The sequence below is a fragment of the Artemia franciscana genome, chromosome 7 (assembly GCF_032884065.1).
Source record: "Artemia franciscana chromosome 7, ASM3288406v1, whole genome shotgun sequence".
Lineage (NCBI taxonomy): Eukaryota > Metazoa > Arthropoda > Branchiopoda > Anostraca > Artemiidae > Artemia > Artemia franciscana.
The window spans coordinates 2,872,539-2,899,071 of record NC_088869.1 but is presented as its reverse complement, the minus strand read 5'-3'; the positions used below and the strand labels follow the sequence as shown (position 1 = coordinate 2,899,071).

The window sequence follows — 26,533 nt, the reverse complement described above, 5'->3', positions numbered from 1 at the left end:
TAATCCAGTTTTTTCAGGTGACGTCACCTGACACATCCATCCACACATCCATCCACACATCCACAGACAGACAACTTATTTTTATATATATAGATTAGGAAGCTGAAGTAAAGTGGTTTTAGCAATGATATAACTAAGTATTTTAGCCATTTTTAAGTTTTTTTTCTGAATCTTATATTGTTTCTTTTGGGTAGGCCTAATGTAGACTAAGATTAGAAACAGTTTTTTTAGTTTTTGGTTAACTATTTTCCGCTGTTTCTGTAATGCGGCAGACAATAGATTTTACTACCCGAGGACGGTGAAGTAAATGCGCTAGCAACACTGACAAAAACAACCATTGTCAGCTTTTAAAAAAGAACTTGTGGAAAATTTATTTGATTTTTAGAAGCTGCTTCTCTGGCCACAAGCCCCGTTGCGGCGGTTGGTGACCCTACTCAGAAGAAGCTAGCACAGCTACAGGCTTAGATAAAATAAGGAGACTACGCTGCTTGCGTCAGCTATGGGGTAGCCATCCTTTGCTAATTTTGAGTTCAATGTCGTCATTTCACAAATGTAGCCTACAGACAGGGGGGATGAAATCTATTTTCAAAACATAGAGGGGGTAGTTCTGGATAAAATTGCAGTCTAGTGGCTCTTTTAAAGAAAGCGTGGTAAATATTCAGTGATTTGCCACTTCTCAAGGAAACATGCTAAACTAATAAAAGTAGGACCAGTAGACTTCTTATTTTAGGCTAGGCTACTTCTGGTATTGATGTATGAGCAGTCCACCACATAAGGGACATGCTAAGAAAATAATTTTTACTTCACAATATGAATAATAATCACAGTTAATGTATTTTGCAGTGGGAGAACCTTTATCTTCACTTCTTTCCTTATTTTCCAGTTTTCCAAGAAATTCATAAGTTTCTTAGAACCTTATATTAACAGAATATATACACCTGCTCCCCCCCCCCAATGTGCAAATATATACCTAGAATTCCATTCTGAATCTAAATATTACCTTCATTTGTATTGTAAATGAATTTTACCCCCACCCCCATCATTTACAAATATATACCCTGATTTGGATTTATTTAGGGGTAGGTATAAAGTCATTTGTGATGCAAATGAAGGTTATATTCAGATTCAGGATACAATTCCAGTATAAAGGCTAATTGCACATTAGGGGGTGGGGGTATATACTCTGTTAATATATGAATTTTAAGAAATTTATGAATTTCTTAGAAAAACAAGGAAAGAAGTGAAGATAAAGGTTCTCCTGCTGCAAAATATACTAATTAGGATTATTACACATATTATGAAATAAGAATTGCTTTCTTAACATGTCTCCTTATGTGGTCAACTGCTCATACATCTATACCCTATTTCCAACTATTGTGGTAACTTCTGTGACAATGCACCTCCCTGCATGGTTCTGGATATAGCCTAGCCCTAGGAATGTATAAGAAACTAAAAGAAAACAATGAAAGGAATCAGATTAGGCCTAGTATCCTTATTCTTCAGAAAAATACACTATTAAATTCCACAGTAAAATACTAGACAAGCTACTTTTTGCTATCTTTGAAAGGGATTAAGTTAGGAAAATGAAACTTTCAGTAATGAATCCAGGACCTTTACCATACTCTGGGAAGGTATTCTCAAGTTACTATATTAACCTTCTTCTGATTTATAAGTCTCAGAAATTTGCCTATTTGACAGGTCTATATATATTGGAATTTTGACAGAACAACATTATACCTCAATCTTTAGTTTCTGTTTCTCTATTTTTAGTTTTGAAAATACAGTTTGTGTTATTTGAGTAGAATTTTAAGTCTTATCACTGGGTATGACAATGAATTTGTTATATCTGACAATGAATGAGCATTATTAAAAACTGTTAACAACTTGCCAGGCCCAGTTTGAATTGTCTATAATGGAACTTCAGATTTATCAAGAGCCTAAACTATTATGCCAAGCAAGCTAAAGAATATTAAAAATGAGAAATATGCCATAGCTGAAGATTTGCTTTGTGGTTGCTTTTCTTGCAAAAAAGAAGTATCTCTTCTAACATTATTTTGGATTATCATACTGTTGAAATAATATCAGGAATATTTTGTTTAAAAAATTTTGCCCTAGCCTATTACAAAGAGGATTGTCACACAAATGTTGATTTACCTCTATCCACAACTGACATAAAATATTTCTAATAATGAATATATAGGAGCAAGTGATAACTCAGAAGAATGTCAAGAATCTTGTTTAAATTTATGTAAAAGATGAGAGTGATGATGCTGAAACTAACCAAAACTGCCATTACCAAAAATAAACTCATAAAAAATTTCAAATATTGGGACTTGACTTCTGTTTAAAAATGACACTACAAAACTTACAGCTACCTATAAACATAGATCTCAAATTTTTAGTACTAGACTGTTTGTAAAAATGGAAGTGCAGTCAAGATTAGTCTTCCAAACAATTGATACCCTTTTCTGCCTTCAAAGTTGTTTTAAGAACAGTTGTAAGTTTTGTTAATTTAATAAAATATGCTGGACATATTTTGAAAGCTGCCAGGAAATTTAGCAGGTGGGTAAGCTACTAGGCATTTAGTTTTTTTTTTTTTACCAAGATTTAGATAGGAATATTTTTCATTTTAATGTATAGACTTTTTTGGTATTATCTTGCTCTCCATAAGAGGGTAGAATATCCCCTCTTGACTTTTGGCTCTTGTCAGTGGTTGGGCATAAACAACAATAAGACTAGGCACCTCCAGTTTGACCTATAGATTGCCAGGCTTGTGGCTTCTTCCACTGGGATCCAGGCTTGGGCAATAAATTAGAATAGAGTGTCCCCTCTCATGCTGGTATCCATGCCACTCATGCCCAATGTGCATTTGTGTTTAATAAAGTGTCACCAATCCATTCTATTATTGTTTCCTCATTACAGAAATATCTTTACACATTTCCAAAATATTTCAGAATACTCAGAGATATAATCATATATGAAATGATAATTCTTAAATAAGGTTTTAAGAAAAAAAATGAGCACCATACTACTTCAGTTTGGGATTAAAATCTGAGTAAACATGTGTTTGAAATTTCCAATTTTTAAAAGCCTTAATCTTGGAACTTAATAACAAAAAGAAAAGCAGTATGCAATTGAATAATTTTGTTTCATTTTGATAGTGCTTGTAGTCATATTGGAACTGGAACTATAGAGGCTTTTTGAATTTTGTCTGTCAAGAATAGGTTCTAAGTCTAAATTATAACCTGGGAAGGTCTTTTGAAGTTTATATCCCTACCTCTCCAAAATCTGTGCTGTAAAAATTTAGTGCTACTAAGTGAGACTCAGGAGTGCTGATGAAAAAGTAGCATGACACTAGCAGTTACATTACCTTGCTGTGGTGCTAATCTTAATAGCAACATTTGCAAATGTTGGGAACCAAGGTCAAGAGGATCTATTTTCAACAGGACAACTGAAAGCCACATTTTGATTAACTGGAAAAATAGTATATTTGCTGCAATTGGTAATACCTCAAGTCATTAGACATAAGAGAATGTCACCATCATAGGAATGGTTACTTGTATAAGGAAGGTAATTAGGGTCAAAAAGAAAAGATGGGATATGATGTGTAAGAATTTGGATGGTGCTGTAGACAATGACATGGCATTTAAAAAGAACCATGATTTACACCTTGAAAAATGTGAATAACATTACTAACCCAGCTCCCTAGCCCCTTGCAAAGTAATGTATCCTGATACTACTCAATGGTGGCAATTGGGGGTGAAGTGGGCATTTGCCCCCTCCAAGATTTTCTCCCTGACAAATTTTGAAAAATATCTTATATTTTGATATTTTTGTTGAAAAATGAGTTTTTTGCACCTTTATTGAAAAAACTGAATAAAGCACCCCATCCCCTATCCCCATCCTACATTTTCATGAATTAACATCACTGATGTTACTTCCATGAATATGCACAGTATAATACAACATATAAAATAGAATATATAGCTTCCAGTATTGTTTCTTCCTTCTTATTGCCCTCTTAAGGGGTTCCAGAATGAATAGACACGTCTTTGGCTGGTATACTTACTTGACAAAGGGATGCTTCAAAATCAAGAGTATTTACCACTGAAAAACTGAATTCTTGAAATAATATAGAGAATCATCAGTGGAACAACAGGATTCTATGAAACTATACTGTCATATTACAAACTGTAGAAAAGAAAAATTCATAAGCCTGACCTGGTGAAATTACTGATTCAAAATCTTGGCTATGAACTGGTAGTCTCAATCATCAGTAAAACAGTTTTTTCATGATCCAGACTGTCAGTAGAATGGGAAGTTTATAATCCAGGGGCCCTTTTCACTGACAAACCAAAATGTATGTTTGCAATCCAAATTGTAGATTTGCTGTTCTGCTGGTAATCCAGGTTATGAAAATTCTGTTCTACTATCAATTGTGATTTTAACTTCATAATCTAGATTGGGAATTTGAAAACTATCCATGAAAAGAAGATTGTGGATTTGGATTGTTAATTTTACCCTGTTGTTAGTTGAGTTTATAACCATTATTTGTCTATGGGTTGCAATTCGACAGTCTAGCCTAATAAACTGGTTTTTAAAAACTTCTTTGTTCCACTAATAACTGTCAATCTGGTCTTAAGAATCCAGCTTGTCAGTGGAATAAGCTTCAGGTTATAATTTACACTGGGTTTGTGAGTGGGAAAGGCTTTAACTCTAGCAATGCATTTCTTGAATTTATCCATATTCTCAGCATCAATTGTGCTAATAAAGAAATAATCACTTCATGCTAATTCTCACTGGATTAGACTATACCCTGTATACACATGTCTTGCAAATGTTTTTTTTTAGGAATTCAACCTAAAACTACTATGGTCAGTAACACTTAACAGAGCTAGTGGGAAAATATCTGTAATAAATTAATCATCAGTGGCAAAAACAGGGTCAGGTAGGGTTTCTGACCTTCCTTATGTGTAGTTGGAAGTATAATTATTTAATACAAAGAATCATCTTCAAGGTAATTAAGGAATTGTCAAATGGGAGCAATTGAAGTTTACCTGGGTCAATCAATACAATTTATACAGAGGAGGCTAAAGTCAGCAAATATGACTGATTTTCTTTTGCATTTGTGAATTGAACTACCCCTACTCCTGTTTATTGTAATTTTTGTTTGTATTAAGTTGGAGTTGATGATTCATTTTAGTTTCTGTTTGGTTCAAATTTCACATATTATTATTATTACACTACCTCCACTTGTTATAATTTATTATCAGTCTTTACTGTTCTATAAACTACTTTTTTGTCAAGATGCTTTTTGAATTAATTTTTCTGAAAAGTGTAGTGCAAGACTACAAAAAAAAATTGTCTTTTGGTAATTTTTCAAGTAAGGGGGTGAGGTATTTAATTGATGTAATAGATTAGAGATATTTTTGACAGACACCCATTATTTGCCTAATTTAGATTAAACAAATTTTTCATACTTAAAAAAACAATTAGCAATGGATATCTGAATAATTTTTGTTAAGAAATCCTGTATATACCCATTGATTATATGTTCAAAATATCCAGTTTTTACTTTGGTTTTGTTTAGTTTAATCCTCTGTGTTGATATTTTGTCTTTGCTTTTACTTCATTTCCCCCTTCTTATTCCAGGTTTATCCAATCATGCCTGAAGTATTTAAAGTATTGTTTACGGATGGCATTTATTATTACAAATAACATTTACTGCATACCAACTCATTTAGCATGGATGACCTTTTTTTGGCCCTTGAAGAGATATTACATTACTCTGTGGCTTGCTATTGAATCTCAACTTTATGAATGGCTTCTCACTATGGTGTCTATTTGGTGCTACAGTGCAGGCTATAATGGTAAGTCTAGCAAAAAAAATAGGGTAAACCAGGCTTAACATGAATTGTCTTATCAAGTCAATTAAATGTAGAGAAAAGAAAAATAGAACGTTAAAAAAGACCTTATTGGCTTGTTTTGATTAAATGATATCTACCATTTAAGCATTTCCATTTTCTCGATTTTTTACTTATGTTTATGTGTTTTATTTTTTTAATGGATTTTTGTTTTTACTACCTTTTTTTATTGATTTCTGTAATTTTCGTTATCTAATTTTTAGTAGGATCTTTTTTTTCAATTTATTTTTCTGTCATTTTTTTTCTCATGGTGACATCAGTTGTGAAAATTTTCTGTTTGTCTTGCCAATAGCCATTTTATAAATGAAATAAAACTCCTTCTGAATCAGTATAGATGGTCTTCTGATGATTATGTATACCAGGAGTTGATTTCATTTGTCAACTGTTGTATTTTTTTTTATTAAAACTAACACCTACCAGTTTCATGAAGAACTAGTAATTATGAGAAGGGCCATGACAAGTGGCTCTTGTTGCATTGACCATGGCAGTAATTGTTCGGGAAGTTTTCCTAGAATAAGACTAGCATACATACGTAACAATAGGGTGGTAATTAGAGGGGAGGAAATATTACCTTTTCTTAATATTTGTCTGAAGAACCTCCTTGGAAATTAAAAATAAAATGTGCTTTTGTTCATATGCTGACCAGCAGACCCTCTCACACATGCCTAAAGCTATGTAAACCCGTACACTTGCTATTAGACTACCAACACAATTGCCACGTAAAATACTTTAGAATGACTGGGAATTTCACAAGAAATATCAACTAAGTTTGAATTTTAGAAGGAAATGTATTACCTTCTTTCTGGGGAAACTCTCTGTTGAACCCTTGCCAAAATTGATGCAACACTCGCATGAATCACCATCATCATGAAGCTTATAGACAGGATTTTTTATAAAACAACTAGTCTATAAAGTAATTAATTAAAATAAAACAGTCTTTAAATATTTAGTTTTTTGTTTGCTTTCTGGGTTTTTAGTTCTCTTTCTGTTTCATTTTTTCAGCACTAGAGATACATCTTGAATTTCTGTTGGAAATGTGTACCTTATTTTCTTTGCTATTATTTTTCTTTTGCTATTATGCTAATATGGACTTTCTCTCATTTTTCTTTATTTTAAAATCTGACATTTTTTTTATATTTTGATTGGAAAATGCTATGAGAAAGAGACTCAAAACTAAAATTTTACGGAACAGGGTAAATGTGCACTTTTTAAACCCTTCGCTCATCGTAGACTTTGAGATGTCGCAACTGATGTTTTGCACTGGAGTGACCTCTCTGTAGTTGAGGGCTCGACAGCAACCATTCTTGATCCTAGCATTGCTGTATCTCCGAAATCCCCCAAGAGGCTCAAAGTCGGAATTGATGGTAGGTAATCACGTTTTTCATGGCTTGCTTCCTCCATGACTGTAGTGGGAGACACTTTAAACATTGCTTTGACATTGCTTCGTCAGAACGTCTTAATACATTGCTGAACCACCAGAGACATTTATATTTGACGACGTTTGATTTGGGTGACTGGTTCCCAGCCCTACTACAGATGGTGCCATTGTAGGATGGCACCTTTCAGCCTGCTGCTGCCATCACCATGGACTCTTTCAGGCTGATCAGGTTGGTGAAGAGGTAAATGGTGCAGAATGAATTCTAAAATCCAAGATCTAATTCTAAAATCTAAAGAACCTATCATTGGGAAAGTTTGAGAAACCGTAAGCTATAGTAGGGATTTAGTCCAATGGGATTCAGAAAAAAATAAAATGGGAACTTCCTGGCAAAACCATCTAACACCATAAATTGAGCAGAAGAGAAAATTTTTGGAGTGGAAGCATTTCTTTATTGTTTATTAGATTTTTTCTAAATCTGGTGGAAAGAATTGGCATAACTTTTTTTCTTTCTTAATGACTTTTTTTCTGCGCGACCTTGGCCGTTTATCATTCACGCAAGAATTTAACGACTCACTGAAATTATTTTCTTTTTGACACGTAAGTCGTAAAAAGATCCTGCTTCTCGGATATTGATTATAAAAAAAAATAAAGCGAAACATTCCCATAACAAAAAATACAGTCATCAAAATTCTTGTTGTTCTGAAAACGTTTTTCATTAGTCCGTTTCGTGTCTTTTATTCGACATAAAATTTTTAAGCATCATCTGTCCTTTTTTTCTGGGTCATCAAAACATTGTACGAGTGCTGAAAGTATCCTGGATTATGACTCGTAATGTGTTTCTTTTTGCGAGGGGTTAGTTGGTCTTTCATTTGCACCGAATTGTTCATCATATTTGAAATTTCAGTAATTTTGTCTTGGGGATAACAATCTCCCTACAGCCCTGAGGGCAAGGCCTATAAGTTATATTAGTTGCCCATTATTTACATTTAAAATTTTATGGAAGGGATGGTTGTATGAACTTCAGAGGTGGCTTATTCAATTGGAAATCAGAAGTCCTAATGTCCTTTTTATGTGTCAGAGAGATTGGTGGGCAATTAGACCCCCCTCCCCTGCCCTCTTTTCCACAGTTCTTTTTCTGTTGTGTAAATTGTGGCTGAGAATTCAACAATATAGGCAAACTAATTTGACTTCTCGGTTAGTGGTTTCAGCGGATTGTGTCAAGGCGTCCAATGGTTTGGCTGGGGTGGCGAGGGCGTGAATCTGTGGAAAATTGTTCCAGATGGAGAGTGAAGATTTGAACAAAAAAAAAATTCCTGTAAAATGTCAGGTTTCTGTCGGATGTGACAGATTTTGATCTTTTTGGTTATTATTGGCCTTCCAGGGGATAGCTGCCCCCCTTCATTGAATAGATGCTGGAAACCACTCATTCTCATTCATTGTATATATGCTGGACACAAAATTGGGATTGGTTTAGATTAGTCCCCCTCTCTCTCATTATCTAATCATTATTAACATTTGTAAACTATTTAGAACAATATTACGCGCTGTTCACTAAATTGCAAAAAAAAAATTGCTTCTAGGGTGATCGATTTTTATGTAAAATTCAAGTAAAATTTCACTTCGAACTCAGTGTAAGTAAAAATTTATCTTTAGTAACATGAATTTACGAATTAACGACGCGAAGTTTAAGCTGTAACAATTTCGAGGATCTAACATAATGTCATTATTTTATAGTTACAAGCTAAAAAAAAATCCGTGTCAAAATTATTGGCAAAGGAATTGAAAGGAGCTGTATTTTTGGAGCTATATCAGGCATGGGGGAAATAATTTAAAAACAAAATAATTTTAATTTATAGTTTGAATCATGAATGCCTAGAAGTTCAAGAAAATTTAAGGTGCCGACGGGGGCTTAGCTCCAACGTCCCCGGCACCCGAGGTGCCTGTGTACGTCTCCAGGCGATTTAGCAGCAAGACATTATTTAGGGTGAGGTTAGGGGGTTTGACCCCCCCCTTCCGAAATGTTTGCCCGATTCCTAAAATCGTAACAAAATGAATCTAAACAAATTTTTGATGAGTTTTTTAAAGTTTTTCCCGCATTCCCACGAAAAAAACCCTGGATACGATACGACCATGTTTAGCAGTATTCTGTAGAATTAAAATTCTGCTGCGGAAATTTGATTTTAAACAAAAGACCTCTATATGCAGTTTTTATAGTAGAGGGCTAGAGGGCACCGAATTAAAAAAAGAAGCGTGGGGGGGGGAATCAGCCAATATAAGCTAAAATCATTTCGCACTTAACAGCTTAAGAGGATGTAGCTGCCCTTTTAAGGTGTGTTTGTCTATTGAAATCAGCAGATTGTTAATTTCTGAAATTTACGGACGAAAAGCCTGGTCAAATTTAAGTAATTATTTTTTGCTTATTTTTCCACTCTGAAAGTTGAAAACACTAGCGAAAAAAACGTCTTAATTTTTAAAGAATCAAAATAAATAGCTTAGAAAACCGTAGCTTTCAAGTTTGAATAAACCTAAGATGGATACAGAGGTTACGGACGAGTGTGGGCAAATTTAACTATTTTCCTTATTTTCCACAGTGGATGTTGAAAATATGGTACTGCTCTAAAAACTTCTCAATTTTTAAACAATCAAAACAAATAGCTAAGAAAACCGCGGTTTTCAAGTTTGAATAAACCTAAGATGAATACGAAGGTCAACAATGTTTTATTTTGACGTCCTGATATTTTAAGGACAGTTCTTTATTAAAAAAAAAGCCTTTTTAAGCATCCAAGACGTCAATTTTTTTATTTTATTTTTATTCAAAATCCATTCTTCAGATATCTCTGTGACTAAAAAAAAAAAAAAAAAAAAAAAAAAAAAAAAAAAAAAAAAAAAAAAAACTTCGAACATCTTGAGATCATCACTTTCATCACTTTTTCCTTTTTCATCCTAATCATTGGGAGAATGAGATAGAACAAAGTAGGAGCTAATATAGAAGATTGGAGGACGGACTAGATTGGGAAATTAATTCAATTTACTCAAAAGTTTTATATCTGCTACGGTTTGTGAGTAAAAAGTCTAAGAAAAAAGAATGAAATACATTGTCGATCTATCAACCTGTACTCCCAGTTTTCAAGATATGTAACAGAACATATAACATTATCGGTATATCAACATATAACATTATAAGAACATTGGTGCTTTTCGTCGGGTACATTATAAAAACATACAGCGATGGTCCTGACTGGCCTGTCAATTAAAATGCTAACTACAAAATGATGCAATAACAATACACATCACAAATTAACCTGACACATTACAATCTCCATTTATTTAAAGATTTCGACAAACGCTGGCATAAAGCTCTTTCTGTAACGCTCACATCTTGCATTGATTGGATTTAGAACTAGAATTTTTTGTGCTTTTGATCGAGGTAAACGGGGCTTTGGTGGGCAATACGGGGCTGGGTTTTTTACATTGGAAGTGGGGTTTGCGACGCAGATTATTCGACAAACGCTGGCATAAAGCTCTTTCTGTAACGCTCACATCTTGCATTGATAGGGTTTAGAAGTAGAATTTTTTGTGCCTTTGATCGAGGTAAACGGGGCTTTGGTGGGCAATACGGGGCTGGGTTTTTTTTACATTGGAAGTGGGGTTTGCGACGCAGATTATTCGACAAACGCTGGCATAAAGCTCTTTCTGTAACGCTCAAATCTTGCATTGATAGGATTTAGAACTAGAATTTTTTGTGCTTTTGATCGAGGTAAACGGGGCTTTGGTGGGCAATACGGGGCTGGGTTTTTTACATTGGAAGTGGGGTTTGCGACGCAGATTATTCGACAAACGCTGGCATAAAGTTCTTTCTGTAACGCTCACATCTTGCATTGATAGGGTTTAGAAGTAGAATTTTTGTGCCTTTGATCGAGGTAAACGGGGCTTTGGTGGGCAATACGGGGCTGGGTTTTTTTTTTACATTGGAAGTGGGGTTTGCGACGCAGATTATTCGACAAACGCTGGCATAAAGCTCTTTCTGTAACGCTCAAATCTTGCATTGATAGGATTTAGAACTAGAATTTTTTGTGCTTTTGATCGAGGTAAACGGGGCTTTGGTGGGCAATAAGGGGCTGGGTTTTTTACATTGGAAGCCTGGTTTACGACTCAGATTATTCCCGAAATTAGTGCAAAGAGTAACACGTCGGGCTGCCAAGGTAAGGCGGTGAAATAACTTGAGGAGGAGAATGTAAGGCTCTTTATAATATAATAATAATATTTATTTCTAACTCACTTACATCAAAAAGATAAATAGTGGAGTAAAAACTTGAAGAAAAACGGGAAACAAATAAAAAAAAAAAAAATGTGATACAAAAAAAAAACAAAAAAAAAACGAGAGTCAACATAAGACATTAATCATACAAACGGATCAGACCGTGGTGAGGCGACAAACGCCGATACGCCGTTTCTGAGAGCTTTTTGTGTAGATCAGTCAGCTTCTCAGTAATATTCGGAAGATGGAACTTTTTGATTATCTTTCGATTCCTATACCACAGAGAAAGATAGAGAAGAAATTTACAGAAACGGAAATAAGAGGATCGAATATCGCTAATATCTTTTTTCTTAAATATAGGGTAAAGCCCAGAAAGGTAAAGAACAGAATGATCGGAAAAAGTAGAATAAAGCTTACCAAGGGCAATACGATTGTATTTCCCTCGATTGGCTACAATTTTAGAGTAACCAATCTGGATTTTCACTCTAGCATCCCAAACAGCACGCTCCCGAAGAGTTTTAAGATTTTTTGTAAGTGTAATACCCAACCACCGGATCGAATCTACATGAGGGATAGAAAAATTTTGAAAAATTAGAGGCCTAGGAGAAGAGGGAACATTGAAAGAAAGATACTCACATTTATCAACATTAAGCGAAAGACCGATTTTAGTAAAAGAAGAAGAAAGTTTATGAACCATCTGCGATAGACTGAGTTTAGACCGGCTAATTAGAAGAATATCATCAGCATAAGCAAGGTAAGAAATATCACTCAAACCAACAAAACACATAGAAGAAATATTCTCAAGAATACCAGAGATACAAAATTTGAAAATACTAGGAGATAACACTCCACCCTGCCGTACGCCCCGACGAACAAGAACATTAGAAGATGAAAGGGCACCATTAGTTTTAATTCGAAGATAAGAATTACTATACCAAAACTTTAGAAGAAAAATAACTGTAAGGTTAATACCGTGACTATAAAGAGAGTAAAGAGCCTGACTATGTACAACACTATCGAAAGCCTTAGAAAGATCAAGAGCACAAATATGAAGACCATACCCTTTAGCCGAAGCATCTTTAAGAAGGAAAGCAAGAGCACGGTTAGCGTGCTGGCACCCGATGCCAGACCGAAAACCAAACTGATTCTCCCCGAAATTAGCATTCATACTTATGAAAGGAAGTAGGATGTGTTCAAGGATTTTACTAAAATTACAAGCAACCGTTGCGGGTAATTCAGTTCATAAGCATCCAGCTTGGTGGAAACAACCTTGAGTAGTTGTTCCACACGATTCACCTTTGTTGACAGCCTAGAATACGCGACAGCGGGCAAAACCGGGACTTCGGTTGGAGACTTGATCACATAAATCGGAGTTGATACCTCCTCAGAGTCCAGTTTCTTAATAAAATCAAGAATATCTTTCACATTGTTCGCAGAAGCTTTCGCACCAATGCGCCGGGGGCAATTATCATTAGGCGCAAACCTTCGCCCAAAATTCGCTTTTCACATCAGCAATAACACCGCATTCAAAAAAGTCTATTGCGTGTTGAATAATAGTAGCGTCTTCAATACCTTCTTCCCAGTTGTTTTGCAAAAAGTTCATTACCGGGAAATGCACATACTCTCTGTTATCCATTATCCTTTACTGGGAAAAACCAGTCAAACTGGTCAAAGAGCACGACTGTTTCATACTTATGCGTCACTATAATCCCTATTGCGAAATTTTGATTTTGATTCTCAGGTCTCACGTAAAGCTTTTAGAGCAACTCCAGCCGAATTTCGGTCAACGTGTATTCTTGTGACTTGAGTATCAACTTAAATTTATGAAAGCGATTTGCTTGCTTGAGAAGGTGGGCGTGGAAGTGATTGGTTAATTAAGCGATTAAACTTGTTCATTGCCAAATAATTACAATTTAATTATTGGCTATTGGGAATTTTTTAAGGTATTACAACTAGTTTCAGCTAAGTAGCAATTATATTTGTATTGCTGACAAAAATCAGAAGGAACAAATAAAGAGCAGTCTAGATTTCAATACTAAACTAAAATGCATAATTCAAAAGTTATTATGCATTAATTTTTTCCTTTGGGAAGCCAAAATTGTTTAAGCTATAAAATTTACGAAGCATAGTGCTACTAAGCAATTTATTTCCACTTTGGTAAATTTTGATATAGAAACATTTAAACAAAAGTTAATTTTGTGTGCCACTAGCGAGAGCCAGCTTCACTTGTGAAGCAAAACACCTGCCTTGCTTCACTTGAGCGGAAGCTTCGGTCTTGGATTCTCCGGAAGTGGCCGCTCGATTGGGTTGTTGAAGCCCTTTTAAGGCCGTGATTAAGTGAACTGATGGAGCTCGAAAATCCCATGTTAAAATTGAAAAGTTATATTTAAAAAGTACTCAAGTATTCATTGGCGGAAGATACCGCTTTTAATATCAGGCCGTAGGTTCTTGAAGATGCTACAAAATGTTTGCTAGGATTTTGCTCTATTTCCTCTAATTGCTTAGAAATCTTAGAAAATGTCTAGCTCTTTTTCACAAGTGTACTCTATGAAAGGATATTGCTTTTAGAACAAAATTGGTACTATCATGAGCAGAAGACAATAGCCTGTAAGATGATTTCAAACATTTTTCGATGTACTTTTCCTGTTTTCGAACGGTCCCATAGAATATATTCAGATACCTGAACTTCTTACAAGTTTTTTGACAGAAAGAATCGTTCCAGATCCCCCTAGAGACCAAATTGACAAGCTGGTATAATTAACCTGCTATTTCCGCCAATGATCAAGTGCTATTTGAAGGGTTTTTGACATTCGACGGTCTCTAGAGAATTGAGAGACAGAAGGCTACCCTAACTTCAATTTTGAAGCGCGATGTTTTCGAGTTCACTTAATCACGGTGGAGTCATATATCTGTATATCGTGTAGTAATGCAAATATCTCTACTTATTGATCACTGCTATAACTGCCATGGTAGGCTACCCTTTTAAATTACTGTTTTGGTTTGGATCTCAAGAACGGTGTAAGAGAATTGAATTCTATTGTTCGTAAATGCTATTAGTTTGTAGAGCACATGATGTGCGTTAAAACATAGTAAGTTACCTCAGGTTGACGTCCCTGGTAATGGTAAGTTTCGAGTCAAACATACCGGTAATTTTACCACAGGTGGTAAGCGTTGTGTGCAAAAAGGGTTTGATTAAATCCGCTCCCTCCTAAAAGAACTGTAGCTTCAAAAACATTGTATCCTCAAATTCCCTGTGTCAGTTTCTATGGGTGTAAATATTTTTTTTAGAATGCCTTTCTATTTACTATTAAAACGAAATCAAATAAAGAATGATGACCTTTAAAATTACTTTTATCTACAAAAAATCTACAAAAATTTTATCTACTTTTATCTACGAAAGTTGAATATTGGACGGTTTTAAGATATGAGTTTTTCCTTTTCATTTTGTTTTTGTGTTGAGTTTGTATTTTTTCCTTTTTTATACATGTTATATTTATGTTACTTTCTTTTCTTTTCTTTTCCCTTTGATAAAGGCTACCGGGCATGAAGCCGAGATTTTTGGACTTTTATTTTTACTAGTATTGATTTTATTATTATGTGTTTTTGTATATTCATTTTTCAAAATTACATCCATTTTTTCATATTTTTTATTTTGTTTTAATTTTAGGGGTATTGTGCCTCAGCCGTCAGTGATGCAGTAATCAATCAAAGTCGTTGTTTCTAGATTAATTTCTCTTTGAAAAGCTTGAAATATTGAAGCATTTGTTGCAATCGGTGAATATGGTTACCGGGCTCCTTATTTGACTTTCCAAGTAGCATTCTTCTTTTTGTTTACATCTTAGTAAAAAGTAGTCTATATTCTGCTTAGCAACCTAGTCCTGACTGTTTTATAATAAGTAACAAAGTTTAAAAACGAAAGATTCTATATTCATTTATATGTTTGCTTGTTAAATCCAAATAAACTTGACTTTATTTCAAATTCTAGTTGTAATGAACAAATGTTGCTTGTTTTGAATTTTTTAAATTCTGCTGGGTGATAAAGCATTGTAGGTGGCGCTAGTTGTTTTGTAATTCTTGTTAGTCCTATGTTATGTTGTGTTCGAACATCTCAAGATTACTTATCAGAAAAGCTCGATTTCTTATCCTTAGCGTTTCACGAGAAGTAAACTGCGTCAGAGGTTAGTAGTATTAGGTCCTGTCTTCATCATGGCCTTTTTAGGCGAAGTCAGCTGAGTAAAAACAGTTTTTTGCTCATCGAAAAACAGACTTTTCTGAAAAAAGCCACTGAACACGGCCTGGATTAGTTCTCGAATAAGCCACGCCGACTAACCCTATAAAATGCAGGAGTGACGTCATATAGAAACAAAAATTCAATCTTTTCAAAAATGGAAAAAAATGTGAAATTAAATGGAAAGAACAAAAAGAGACAGTAATTGTAAAACTTGACACACCTTCAGGGGTCTGTAAATAAGATGTGATTACAGGTAAGTACACGTGATTAATGTTTTTATTCGCCTAATTGCATATAGTGTTTCAGTTGACAAGTTGCCCGATAAGTATTTGTTTATGTCTTTTGCGGATTCCATCCAGGGACCTTAATATTAAGCGGATAAGGGCTGTTCTAACGCACTATTAAAGTTCCGCAGTTTTCTCTTATCAATTTCCCATATTCTGCAGTGAAAACACTAAGGAAACTATTCATTAAACTATACCCATTATGGGCTGTCAATAAAATAATTTTAACTTGCTTAAATTCTTCATTGTTTGTCTGAATATCCTCTTCATATCTGTGTCTAAATAACGGTATCTTTTTAGCAGGAAATGGGGTGGAAATAATAATAAACCGTAAACGCCTCATTTTAATTCTTTCCGTTTCTTAGTGAGTATTAAATTGGTAATAAAAAAGAAGTTGAGAATAGGAAAGGGAATTTAATTGAAACACAAATTATTCCGCTATGTTGTTGTTGAAATAGGCTCTATTCTTGGCAACTTTTCATCATAAAGATATAGCTTTAAACTAGATAAAGTTTCTTGGATTTTATTTAACTTGATTTGGTTGATAATGGGTAGAAGAGCTCTGCGCGTTTTGCGAATAATTGTATGTAAAAACCTATAAAATCAGGGCTATAAGTTTCTTTTCTTTGCATACATAGTCTTTAGAAAAACGATTTCCGTGAAGGAAACAACTAAGACAAAATACTTACTAGAATTTTTTAGAAAGGTCATAATCATGCCTGCAGAGTAATGCCAGATGAAGGGTAATTGAAGCAATTGGGCCCCGGGTTTGAAAGGGCTCCGCGCTGCTATCAAAATACATTTTTTTCTCGAAATTGTGAAATATTCTTAACAATTCCTGTAAGCGTTGTTCCCTGAGAGAGATCATTTTCAAGGCTAAAACTAATAAAAAACTGTCTGTCATCAACAATGAATCGGGAATAGATCAAATAGTTAAGCAATTATTCCGGCTGAAACTGAAAACGCTAGGAAATTATATTTTCAGACAGATTTAAGAGAATTTACAGAACAAAAACCTAGAAACTTCATATTCGATTATGTAAGTTTAAATTAAATATAAAAAAAATAAAAAATTTACCTTAAAGTAAGGAGTGACATTAAAACTTAAAATGAACAGAAATTACTCCGTATATGAAAGGGGCTGTCCCTCCTCAATACCGTGCTCTTTACGCTAAAGTTTGACTCTTTCTCTCAACTCTGCTTTTTTAAACAGAAAAAAGCTTTAGCGTAAAGAGCGGGGTGTTAAGGAGGGACAACCTTTTTCATATACGGAGTAATTTCTGTTCGTTTTAAGTTTTAATGCTGCTCCTTACTTTCAGTTAAAAAGTTTTTTTTTGAAAGTTTTTAAATTAATGCCTGTTTTGATTTTGGCTCTCCGCACATAAATAATTAAAACGAAATTTGCATATTAATTCATTTTTTTTGGTTGAATGGCTTTCTCATAGTCTTGATCTGACGATTTTGAGAAAAAAGGACCGGGGGAGGAGGCCTAGTTAACCTCCAATTTTTTGGTTACTTAAAGAGGCAACTAGAATTTGTAATTTTTGCGAATGTTTTTATCAGTAAAAATATACGTAACGTACGAATTGACTTACGTAACGAACTTCTATATTCGTATGTTTTTACTTATTCGTATGTACCCCCTCGTCAATACCTCGCTCTTTTATACTAAAGCTTAAATTTTGTCCCAATTCCTTTAGAATGACCCCTGAATCACAAAACCCGTAGAATAAATAGTTGTAATTACTAAAAATACTTCAGCGTAAAGAGCGAGGTTTAAGGAGGGGGTGAACCCCTCATATGCATAATAATTTATGTTCGTTTTAAGTTTTAATGCTGCTCCTTACTTACAGTTGAAAAAACTTTTTCATATTTAGTTTTTCATTTTTTTTTTGTTAATGCTAGAAATTCCTACGTCCCTTTCATGGAAGATATTTCCCATGACAAATTCCTCCATGGAAAGTTCACCCCCACATAACCCCCTTCCCTCCACCCCTCCTCACGCCATCCAAAAAATCCCCCTTGAAACGTCGGTATACTTCCCAATAATAATCACTGGTCAAATTTTGTAACTTGCAGCCCCTCCCACGGGGACTATGGGGGATTAAGTCGTCCCCAAGGAAATAATTATTAGGTTTTTCGACTATGCTGAATAAAATGGCTATCTCAGAATTTTGATCTGGGGACTATGGGAAAAAATGAGCGTGGGAAAAATGAGTTTTGGTCACTTAAAAAGGGCGCTAGAACTTGTAATTTATGTCAGAATGAGCCCTCTCACGACATTCTAGGACCACTGGGTCGATACAATCACACCTGGGAAAAAAACAACAACAAAAAACAAATAAACACGCATCCGTGATATGTCTTGTAGCAAAATATACAAAATTCCACGTGTTTGTGGGTAGGAGCTTGTAACTTCTACTGCATGGTTCTCTGATACGCTGAATCTGATGGTGGGATTTTCGTTAAGATTCTATCACTTTTAACGGGTGTTTCTTTATATTTTCTAAAATAAGGCAAAATTTTTCAGCCTCATAGCTTTTGATGGGTGAGACTAAACTTGATGAAACTTATATATTTAAAATCAGCATTAAAATGTGATTCTGTTGATGTAACTATTGGTATCAAAATTCCGTTTTTTAGAGTTTTGGTTACTATTTAGCCAGGTCGCTCCCTACTGCAGTTCGTTACCACGAACTGTTTGATATTCAATGATATTTTTTTGTATTTTGTTAAAGAAAAATGATTGTATATTTGTTTATTTATTTATGCATGTATCTATGTGTATTTTTTTCTCGAAAACGGCTCCATATTGTTTTTTTTTTTGGAAAATTGACACCCAGAAATTTTCTGGCATGAAAAAAACGATCTAGATAGGTCACTAGTTTGAGAGAACATCCTAAGAGTCTTAATTTTGGAAACATGTCATATGTGTAACTTCATATTATGAGCATATTTCAAAAGCACAAATATGTAATCTCCGTCTCAGGATTGGTTCTGTCGTTTCCAATATTTATGAGACATGTAAAAATACGCTAGAAACATGACTAAGTATAAATACCAACTGTAATCTATTTAAAAAATGTGTGAATTTTAATATAAACTTCATATTATGAACACATTTCAAAAGCACAAATACGTAATTTCCACCTCAGAATTGTTCTGTCGTTTCCAGTATCTATGAGGCATTTAGAAATACATAAGAAACATAACTAAGTATAAATACCAACTGTAATCTATTTACAAAAGGTGTGAATTACAATATAAACTTCATATTGTGAGCACATTTCAAAATCACAATTACGTAATTTCCGCCTCAGGATTGGTTCTTTCGTTTCCAGTATCTATGAGGCATGTAAAAATACACAAGAAACATGACTAAGTATAAATACCTACTGTAATCTATTTACAAAATGTGTTTTCAGCAGTTTCACAATACCTAGAGGAGAGAGAAGTAAACCACCAATTGCTTAAAATGAACAAATTGAACCATCAAATGAGACAAGATCAAGAGGACGACCTGAGAAATCTATGTTTACAATGGGTGGAAAGGAACGGCCTAGACTATCTTATGTTACAAGACCAATCCAAGCAGCTTTTTTAAAGACAGATGTTTAGAACAATTTTGTAATTTTTTTCTTTTTTTTTAACACAAATCCTTGTTCAACTTAAGATTTACTGTGCCTTAATTTATACTGTGCTTTACTGTGCCTTAAATTATAATATATTCATGAATGTAATCGCAATTTCAGTTGTAGAAATGGGAGACGACATCTCCATAATTTCGGAAGATGAAGCTCTTTTTATGTATAATCACCAAAGTACTGCAGACGTTCCTTTGATTATGTGCACTATGACCAGCAAGAAAAAGTCCACGAAGACTATGATGTGGATTATGGATACACTTTTCAAGTGGACGAACTTCGGCTGGGTGTCGCAAATCCATAAGGACTTCTTCATTGTTTCGGTGAGATGCTTTTCCTGTTTTTTTTTTTTTTTTTTTTTTTTTTTTTTTTTTTTTTTTTTTTTTTTTTTTTTTTTTTTTTTTTTTTTTTTTTTTTTTTTTTTTTTTTATTACAAAAAGAGGGATGAGGAAGACAGGCAAAATCAACCACGTAAAATTTTCCACGTAAAATCAACCGAAAAAGAATTTAATATCCTTGGTGTCAGATTTTGACAAAACTTGGTACGTGCTTTCTAATCAAGCATACAAGGCTTTTTTTTTCGGGGGGGGGGGTTTACTGCCGTTAACATTTTTTTTCTACTACTCAACTTTCTTGTATTATAAAAGGCAGATACTAAAGTTGAGTATCTTTGGAAAATATTTTGTACCCCTTAATTATGATTTAATTTTAATGAAAATCGGTGTTGTTTTTCACTAATATAGGAGCAGAAAAAATATTGGTTAAAGTATAAAGGTACCTCCAACACAGAATATAATTGTCAGTAAATGATCTTTTCGGGGGATCCATCTAGTTTTTCGTTAATGGGACTATTGTAACATATAGCCTTTAATTTTTTTCTTGCTCAAACTGTTAATGAAAATAAACCAAGAAAGAATTAATAGTTTCAGCTTATTTTTCTATTTTTGCTTCAATTTAGTATTTCCATAAACTCTTAAGACCTAATTTACAAGGCCAAGTAGCGTGTAAAATTTGATTTTCAGAGCTCCTCGATAGTAAAGGATATTCCAGGCGCGTACACATATATTTTTTACGTTTATTAGGCGAAGGGAAATATTTGTCAGAAATCCAGAACTTAGGATTCTATAAAGATAACTTCGAAGACCACACTGCCTTTCCATGACGAAAGTAAAACAGTTCAAAATAGGGATGATACCTTTTTATTGACAGTGAAATATAAAATTATTTAACTGGATATTTCGAACACATATACAGTGTGTTCATCATCAGCAGTTTTACTGTTTTACTTTCGTCAGGATTCTACAAGCATTTTAGAAATGTTGGTTGGAATTCCAAAAATTAGATTTTTAGCCAGGTGGCTTGGGTTCTAAGTGCACATTTGCATACAAGTCTTCTTAGTGTGATATGGTTGAACAAAAGTATATCTAGTGGACATGAAATAGTTAAATTGAGGCAAAATACTTGGACATAAAAGTTTGTTTTATCTGGAAAACCACTCTAAACAGCAATGAGAAAAGTTGATTGCTTGGTGCTAAAGTAAAGGTGCAGACTGGGTTCTATCATGGATAGTTGCAAATGGTTTTGATAAGCAAGAGTAGCCCCACTTTTTTTGTATTTTTAAAACGTAAAAGTTCGTTAATGTAAAATGAACTGAAATTAGACCCTGAGTCAACTACCTTAAACATTGTCTAACTTCCTTACAAATATACTGAATCAATGGTATATAATGTGTCGAAAAATATCGTGGCATCTAAGGCAGGTCTTTTTAAAGAACCTATGTTTTTAAAGTGTTAGGATGAACATGATGGATGTTGGAATATTTTTTGACGGTCAAAAAGACAATGTCAAACGTGTCAAAGGACGGTTATTAAGAATTAGAACATCTGGCTGTTATAAATGTACTGTCGTTAAGAATAGGTAGTTATAGCAAATTAAGTATTTTAAATGCACTAATATTAATAGTGACAAATACCACACTGCCTTTTCATCACAAACACCAAAAACAAGAAGAACAACAGGGAATTTGTCAAGACAGTGGGAGACAAATTAGAATGAATATTCCGACCCTGCGACCCTGTGGCAATACAAAAATATATAAGAAGAATTTTATCCTGTTGTAAGTTTTTTCTTCTTATATATTTTTGTATTGCTGAGGACGGCCCTTGAGCCGGAATATTCATTCGAATTTGTTTCCCACTGTCTTGAGAAATTCCCTAGTGTTTTCTTGTTTTTGGTGTTTGTGCACTAACATTAACTCTTTGTTTTTAAATTGAAATGGCTGAGTTTATCAATCAAATTTAAAGCATATGACAGAGGGGATGAATGCAAAGGAACCCTGGTTTGAAATGGAAATTTTATATACATAGGCCTACAGTGTAGACAAAGAAGTCGTCTGTATTGTTATTAGAGTTTTACTATGGGAACCCATAAAAAACTTTTTCCCCTGTCATCTGGCTTACCTCTGTCTGCAAATCAGGTCAAAACAGTTTTGGATAGATGCTGCAAGTCAGAACATTGGTAGAGTAGGGGTAGCTTGAGGACAATAGAGTAGGGGTAATGGTAGAGTAGGGGTAGCTTGAGTAGCTTGAGGGGTAGTAATAGATTTCGAAATTTGGACCAGTCACAGTAGTGTCGTAAGAATGATATTTCTGCTGAATCAAAATTTCACTTTGATTATCTAGTAATACAATTGGCTGTGTCTGTAAGCTTCATCTGGCATCATGCTCCTGGCACCTAAAGCTGTCATTTCAGGCGTCTCTCATTGATTTATTGTAGAGTAGGTTTACTATGATTATAAGGTAGGTTTAAGAAAATCAGATTTATTTGTAGTAATAATAAGGCAAAAAAAACAAACAACGTTACGAACAAGACTAAAGGCAGAAAATAAAATAAAAGGAAATGACATGTCGGTGAGGGTCGAAGGCGCCAGCAAAGTGAGCCCAAATTTGTAAGGGCTGAAGGCACAAGGGAATGGAGGAAGGTGATGAGAAGCCAGCTTTTTGCTAGCCAATTTTGGCTAGTGTCATTTAATGTGACTGAACAAACCTTATCTTAGTTTCTCTGGAGTCACTGGTGGCGCATAGTGGCGTCAAAGAAGCCTCTCCACTCGTCCCAAAACGATACTGCAGTAGTGACGTCTTCCCATGCAGGTACTAATGATGTCGCAGCTGTCCTCAGATCTCGGTCAAAAGTGTCGCTGGCTTATATTTCCCAGTGTTGCTGGCTTATATTTAAATTTCTCATCAGGCACATCTTTTTGAATGTGAGTATTTTCTTTTCAAGCTGTTCGTTCATTTTCTAGCACTAATTAGCGGAGAGGAGTGTGGATACAGCTCCGGCTGACTGACCAATTCTGCGTTTAATCTCAGTCATTATTTCACCATCACAATCGATCCAGCTACTGAGCTATTCGAAGTCCCCGACTCTTTGTAGATTCACGTACTTGCATTGCAGCATAAGTGATGAGCTTCCGACAGACATACTCTTTGATAGGTTGACGGGAGCCTCCAAATTGTCATTAAGTATACGGTCTTAACTGAAATAGGCTAAGGAAACGGAATCCTTGCAAATGAACCTTGGCGAGCGAAAGTTCCAACTCTTGTATGCTGTCAAAGAAACTAAAAGAAGAATTAGGGGTTTTCAGAAACATTATAAACGATCGTTATTCGCAACATTACTCAAAGATGGTCTTTGTTTTTTTTTTCATAATTTTGCAAGTAAATGAAGAAATTAGAACAAATGAAGGATCATAATCGGGCCCCATGCTGATTATCAAAGTTGGGGAAATAAGCAAACTTTTTGGATTTTTGGTCAAGTTTCCCTCTGAAGCTAAGCTAGAAGCTATTGATATATTTCTTTTCATTTATTGATTTTTTTTTGGCAGAAAGCTTCTTATGAAATGCGTTTTTTTTTATCAGATTTGCTTACCATGAAAGTGAAAAAAAAAATCAAATTTTTGGGAGTTTCTTTGATGGCAGCCCTGAAAGATACATTGCGCCATTAGGATAAATATCAGGACAGTCGATTTTGACAAAGTCTGATTTGCTTGACATTTTATGTATAAATACGATTTTGCCTTTATTTGATCAGTTAGTTTTCAGTCATTTCTTACCAGAGGATTTCTGAAAGTGTGATTTTTTTTCAAATAGTTTGTCGCAACGAACAGTAAATAAGAAGTGATGCGGCTCAATGGTAAAATTCTAAGCTACAGAGTCTTGGTAACGATGGATACATCAAAAGAGTTACAAATAAAATTTCATCAAGTTTAATTTTACCCATCAAAAGTTATGAGCGTAAGAAAATTTGTCCAATTTTTTGAAAAAGGAGGGAACCCCCCCCCCCCGAAAAAAATCGATTGATCTTAATGAAAATCATACCATCAGGTTCTGCATATCAGAGAACCTTACTGTAGAGGTTTTAAGCTCCTATATTCAAAAATGTGGAAATTCAGATTTTTTTTTTCTATAAGCAAGATCACGGATGCGTTTTTATTTTATTTTTTCCAAGGGTGGTTGTGTCAAACCAGTTATCTTATAAGATCAAGAGGGGGCTCATTTGATTGGAAATTGAAAATTCTATTGTCCTTTTTAAGTGAGCAAAGATACTAGAGGAAAGCTAACCCCCCTTTCTCGCCCATTTTTTCCAAGGTCTTCCGATAAAAATTTTGAGATAGCCATTTCGTTCAGCATAATTGAAAGATCTAATAGCTACGTCTTTTAGGATGACTTTACCTCCTACAGTTCCGGGGAAGGAATTGTCCTTAGAGTGGGAGATGGATTTCCCGGCATTATTAAAAAAACGATCAGAAACTAAATAAAATCACACAGGTTGTTTCAACTGAAAGTAAGTAGTAACATTAAAATTTGAAACGAACAGAAATTATTATGTACTTGAAAATGCCACCCCTCAGTACCTTGTTCTTACTCAAGTTTTTTTTGAACTTTTTAAAAATCTTATTATTCTAATTAAACGACTCTTTTGTTTCATCATTCATTCTGAAATAATTGGAACAATAAGTTCAACTTAAGCGTAAAGAGTGGGGTATTGAGGAGGGGGCAGCTTCCCTCATATTCGTAATTATTTCTGTTCGTTTTAAGTTCTAATGTTGCTTCTTACTTTCGGTTGAAAAAACTTTTTTTTTAATCTTTCGTAAAAAAAGAATCTTTAATATCGTTCAAAGAATATTTTACAAAAGAATCTTCAATAAAAATAGTCTTTTTGTATCCTGTTTGATCGTTGCTTTTTTGTGTTCTTCCTTTGCATAAAATTAGTAAAGAAAACTATTTTCCATTTAAACCTGATCAATGTAATTTCATTATTAAATTTAATTTAATATGGCACTTGAAAACTTATAAAATTTTAATATTTTCCTTGCATAAATTATTTCGGTTTTTTCTAAAGATTGCTTACATTGAATAATATCCCCGAAGTATCAAATAAAAAGAGTTTTGCCGAAAATGATATTTTATGTGATAATTTTATCATAAGATGCAAATTTGGCATAAAGAAGGTGTAATAAGAAGGTGAAAACTCTTACGAATGAATTCAGAAAAATAAGTGTTTATAAAAAAGAAATACAATTTTTTAAAACAAATCAAACAGTTCGTGGTAAAGAACTGTAGTAAGGAGCGACCCGGCTCAATAGTAACCAAAACTTAAAAAAATGGAATTTTGATATCAATAGCTACATCAAAAGAATTGCATTTTAATGCTGATTTAAATATATAATTTTAATCAAGTTTAGTCTTACCCATCAAAAGTTACGAGCCTGAGAAAATTTGCCTTATTTTAGAAAATAGGGGAAAACAACCCCTAAAAGTCATACAATCTTAACGAAAATCGCAACATCAGATTCAGCGTATCAGAGAACCCTATTGTAGAAGTTTCAAGCTCCTATCTACGAAAATGTGGAATTTTGTATTTTTTGCCAGAAGGCAGATCGCGGATGCGTGTTTATTTGTTTGTTTGTTTGTTTATTTTTTTTTTTTCCAGGGGTGATCGTATCGACCCAGTGGTCCTAGAATCTTGCGAGAGGGCTCATTCTAACGGAAATGAAAAGTTCTAGTGCCCTTTTTAAGTGACCAAAAAATTGGAGGGCACCTAGGCCCCCTCCCACGCTAATTATTTTCCCCAAAGTCACCAGATCAAAATTCTGAGATTGTCATTTTATTCAGCGTAGTCAGAAAAACCTTATAACTATGTCTTTGGGGACGATTTACTCCCCCACAGCCTCCGTGGGAGGGGCCACAATTTACAAACTTTGACCAGTGTTTACATATAGTAATGGTTATGTGGAAGTGTACAGACGTTTTCAGGGGGATTTTTAGGTTCGGGGAGGAGTTGAGAAGAGGGGGATGTGTTGGGGGAGCTTTCCTTGGAGGAATTTGTCAAGGGGGAAGAAAAGTTTCATGAAGGGAGCGCAGCATTATCTAGCATTATTTAAAAAAATACAATGAAAAAATAAATATGAAAAAGTTTTTTCAACTGAAAGTAAGGAGAAGCATTAAATTTAAAACGAACAGAAATTATTACGCATATGATGGGGCTCACCTCCTCCTAATACCTCGCTCTTTTTAAAGCTAAAGTATTTTTAGTAATTTCAACGATTTATTCTACGGCTTTTGTGATTCAGGGGTCATTCTTAAGAAATTGGAACAAAATTTAAGCTTTAGTGTAAAGAGCGAGGTTCTGACGAGGGGGTGAACCCCTTTGTATACGTAGCAAAAACATGAGAATACCGAAGTTCGCTACGTAAGCTAATTTGTAAGTTACGTATAACTTTCACTAATAAAAACATTCGTAAAAAAAATTAAAA

The 26,533-nt window shown here is 34.3% G+C and overlaps 1 protein-coding gene across 1 annotated transcript in view; it reads left to right on the top strand.

The window, feature by feature from the left end:
* Positions 1-332: 332 nt before the first annotated feature.
* Positions 333-26,533, top strand: part of LOC136028736 (acyl-CoA:lysophosphatidylglycerol acyltransferase 1-like) — a 66,018-nt gene continuing 39,817 nt past the window's right edge. The window contains exons 1-3 of the mRNA XM_065706607.1: positions 333-504; positions 5,653-5,870; positions 19,828-20,042. Coding sequence (XP_065562679.1) covers positions 500-504; positions 5,653-5,870; positions 19,828-20,042 — 438 coding nt within the window. The 5' untranslated portion in view covers positions 333-499. The remainder of the gene's footprint in view (positions 505-5,652; positions 5,871-19,827; positions 20,043-26,533) is intronic.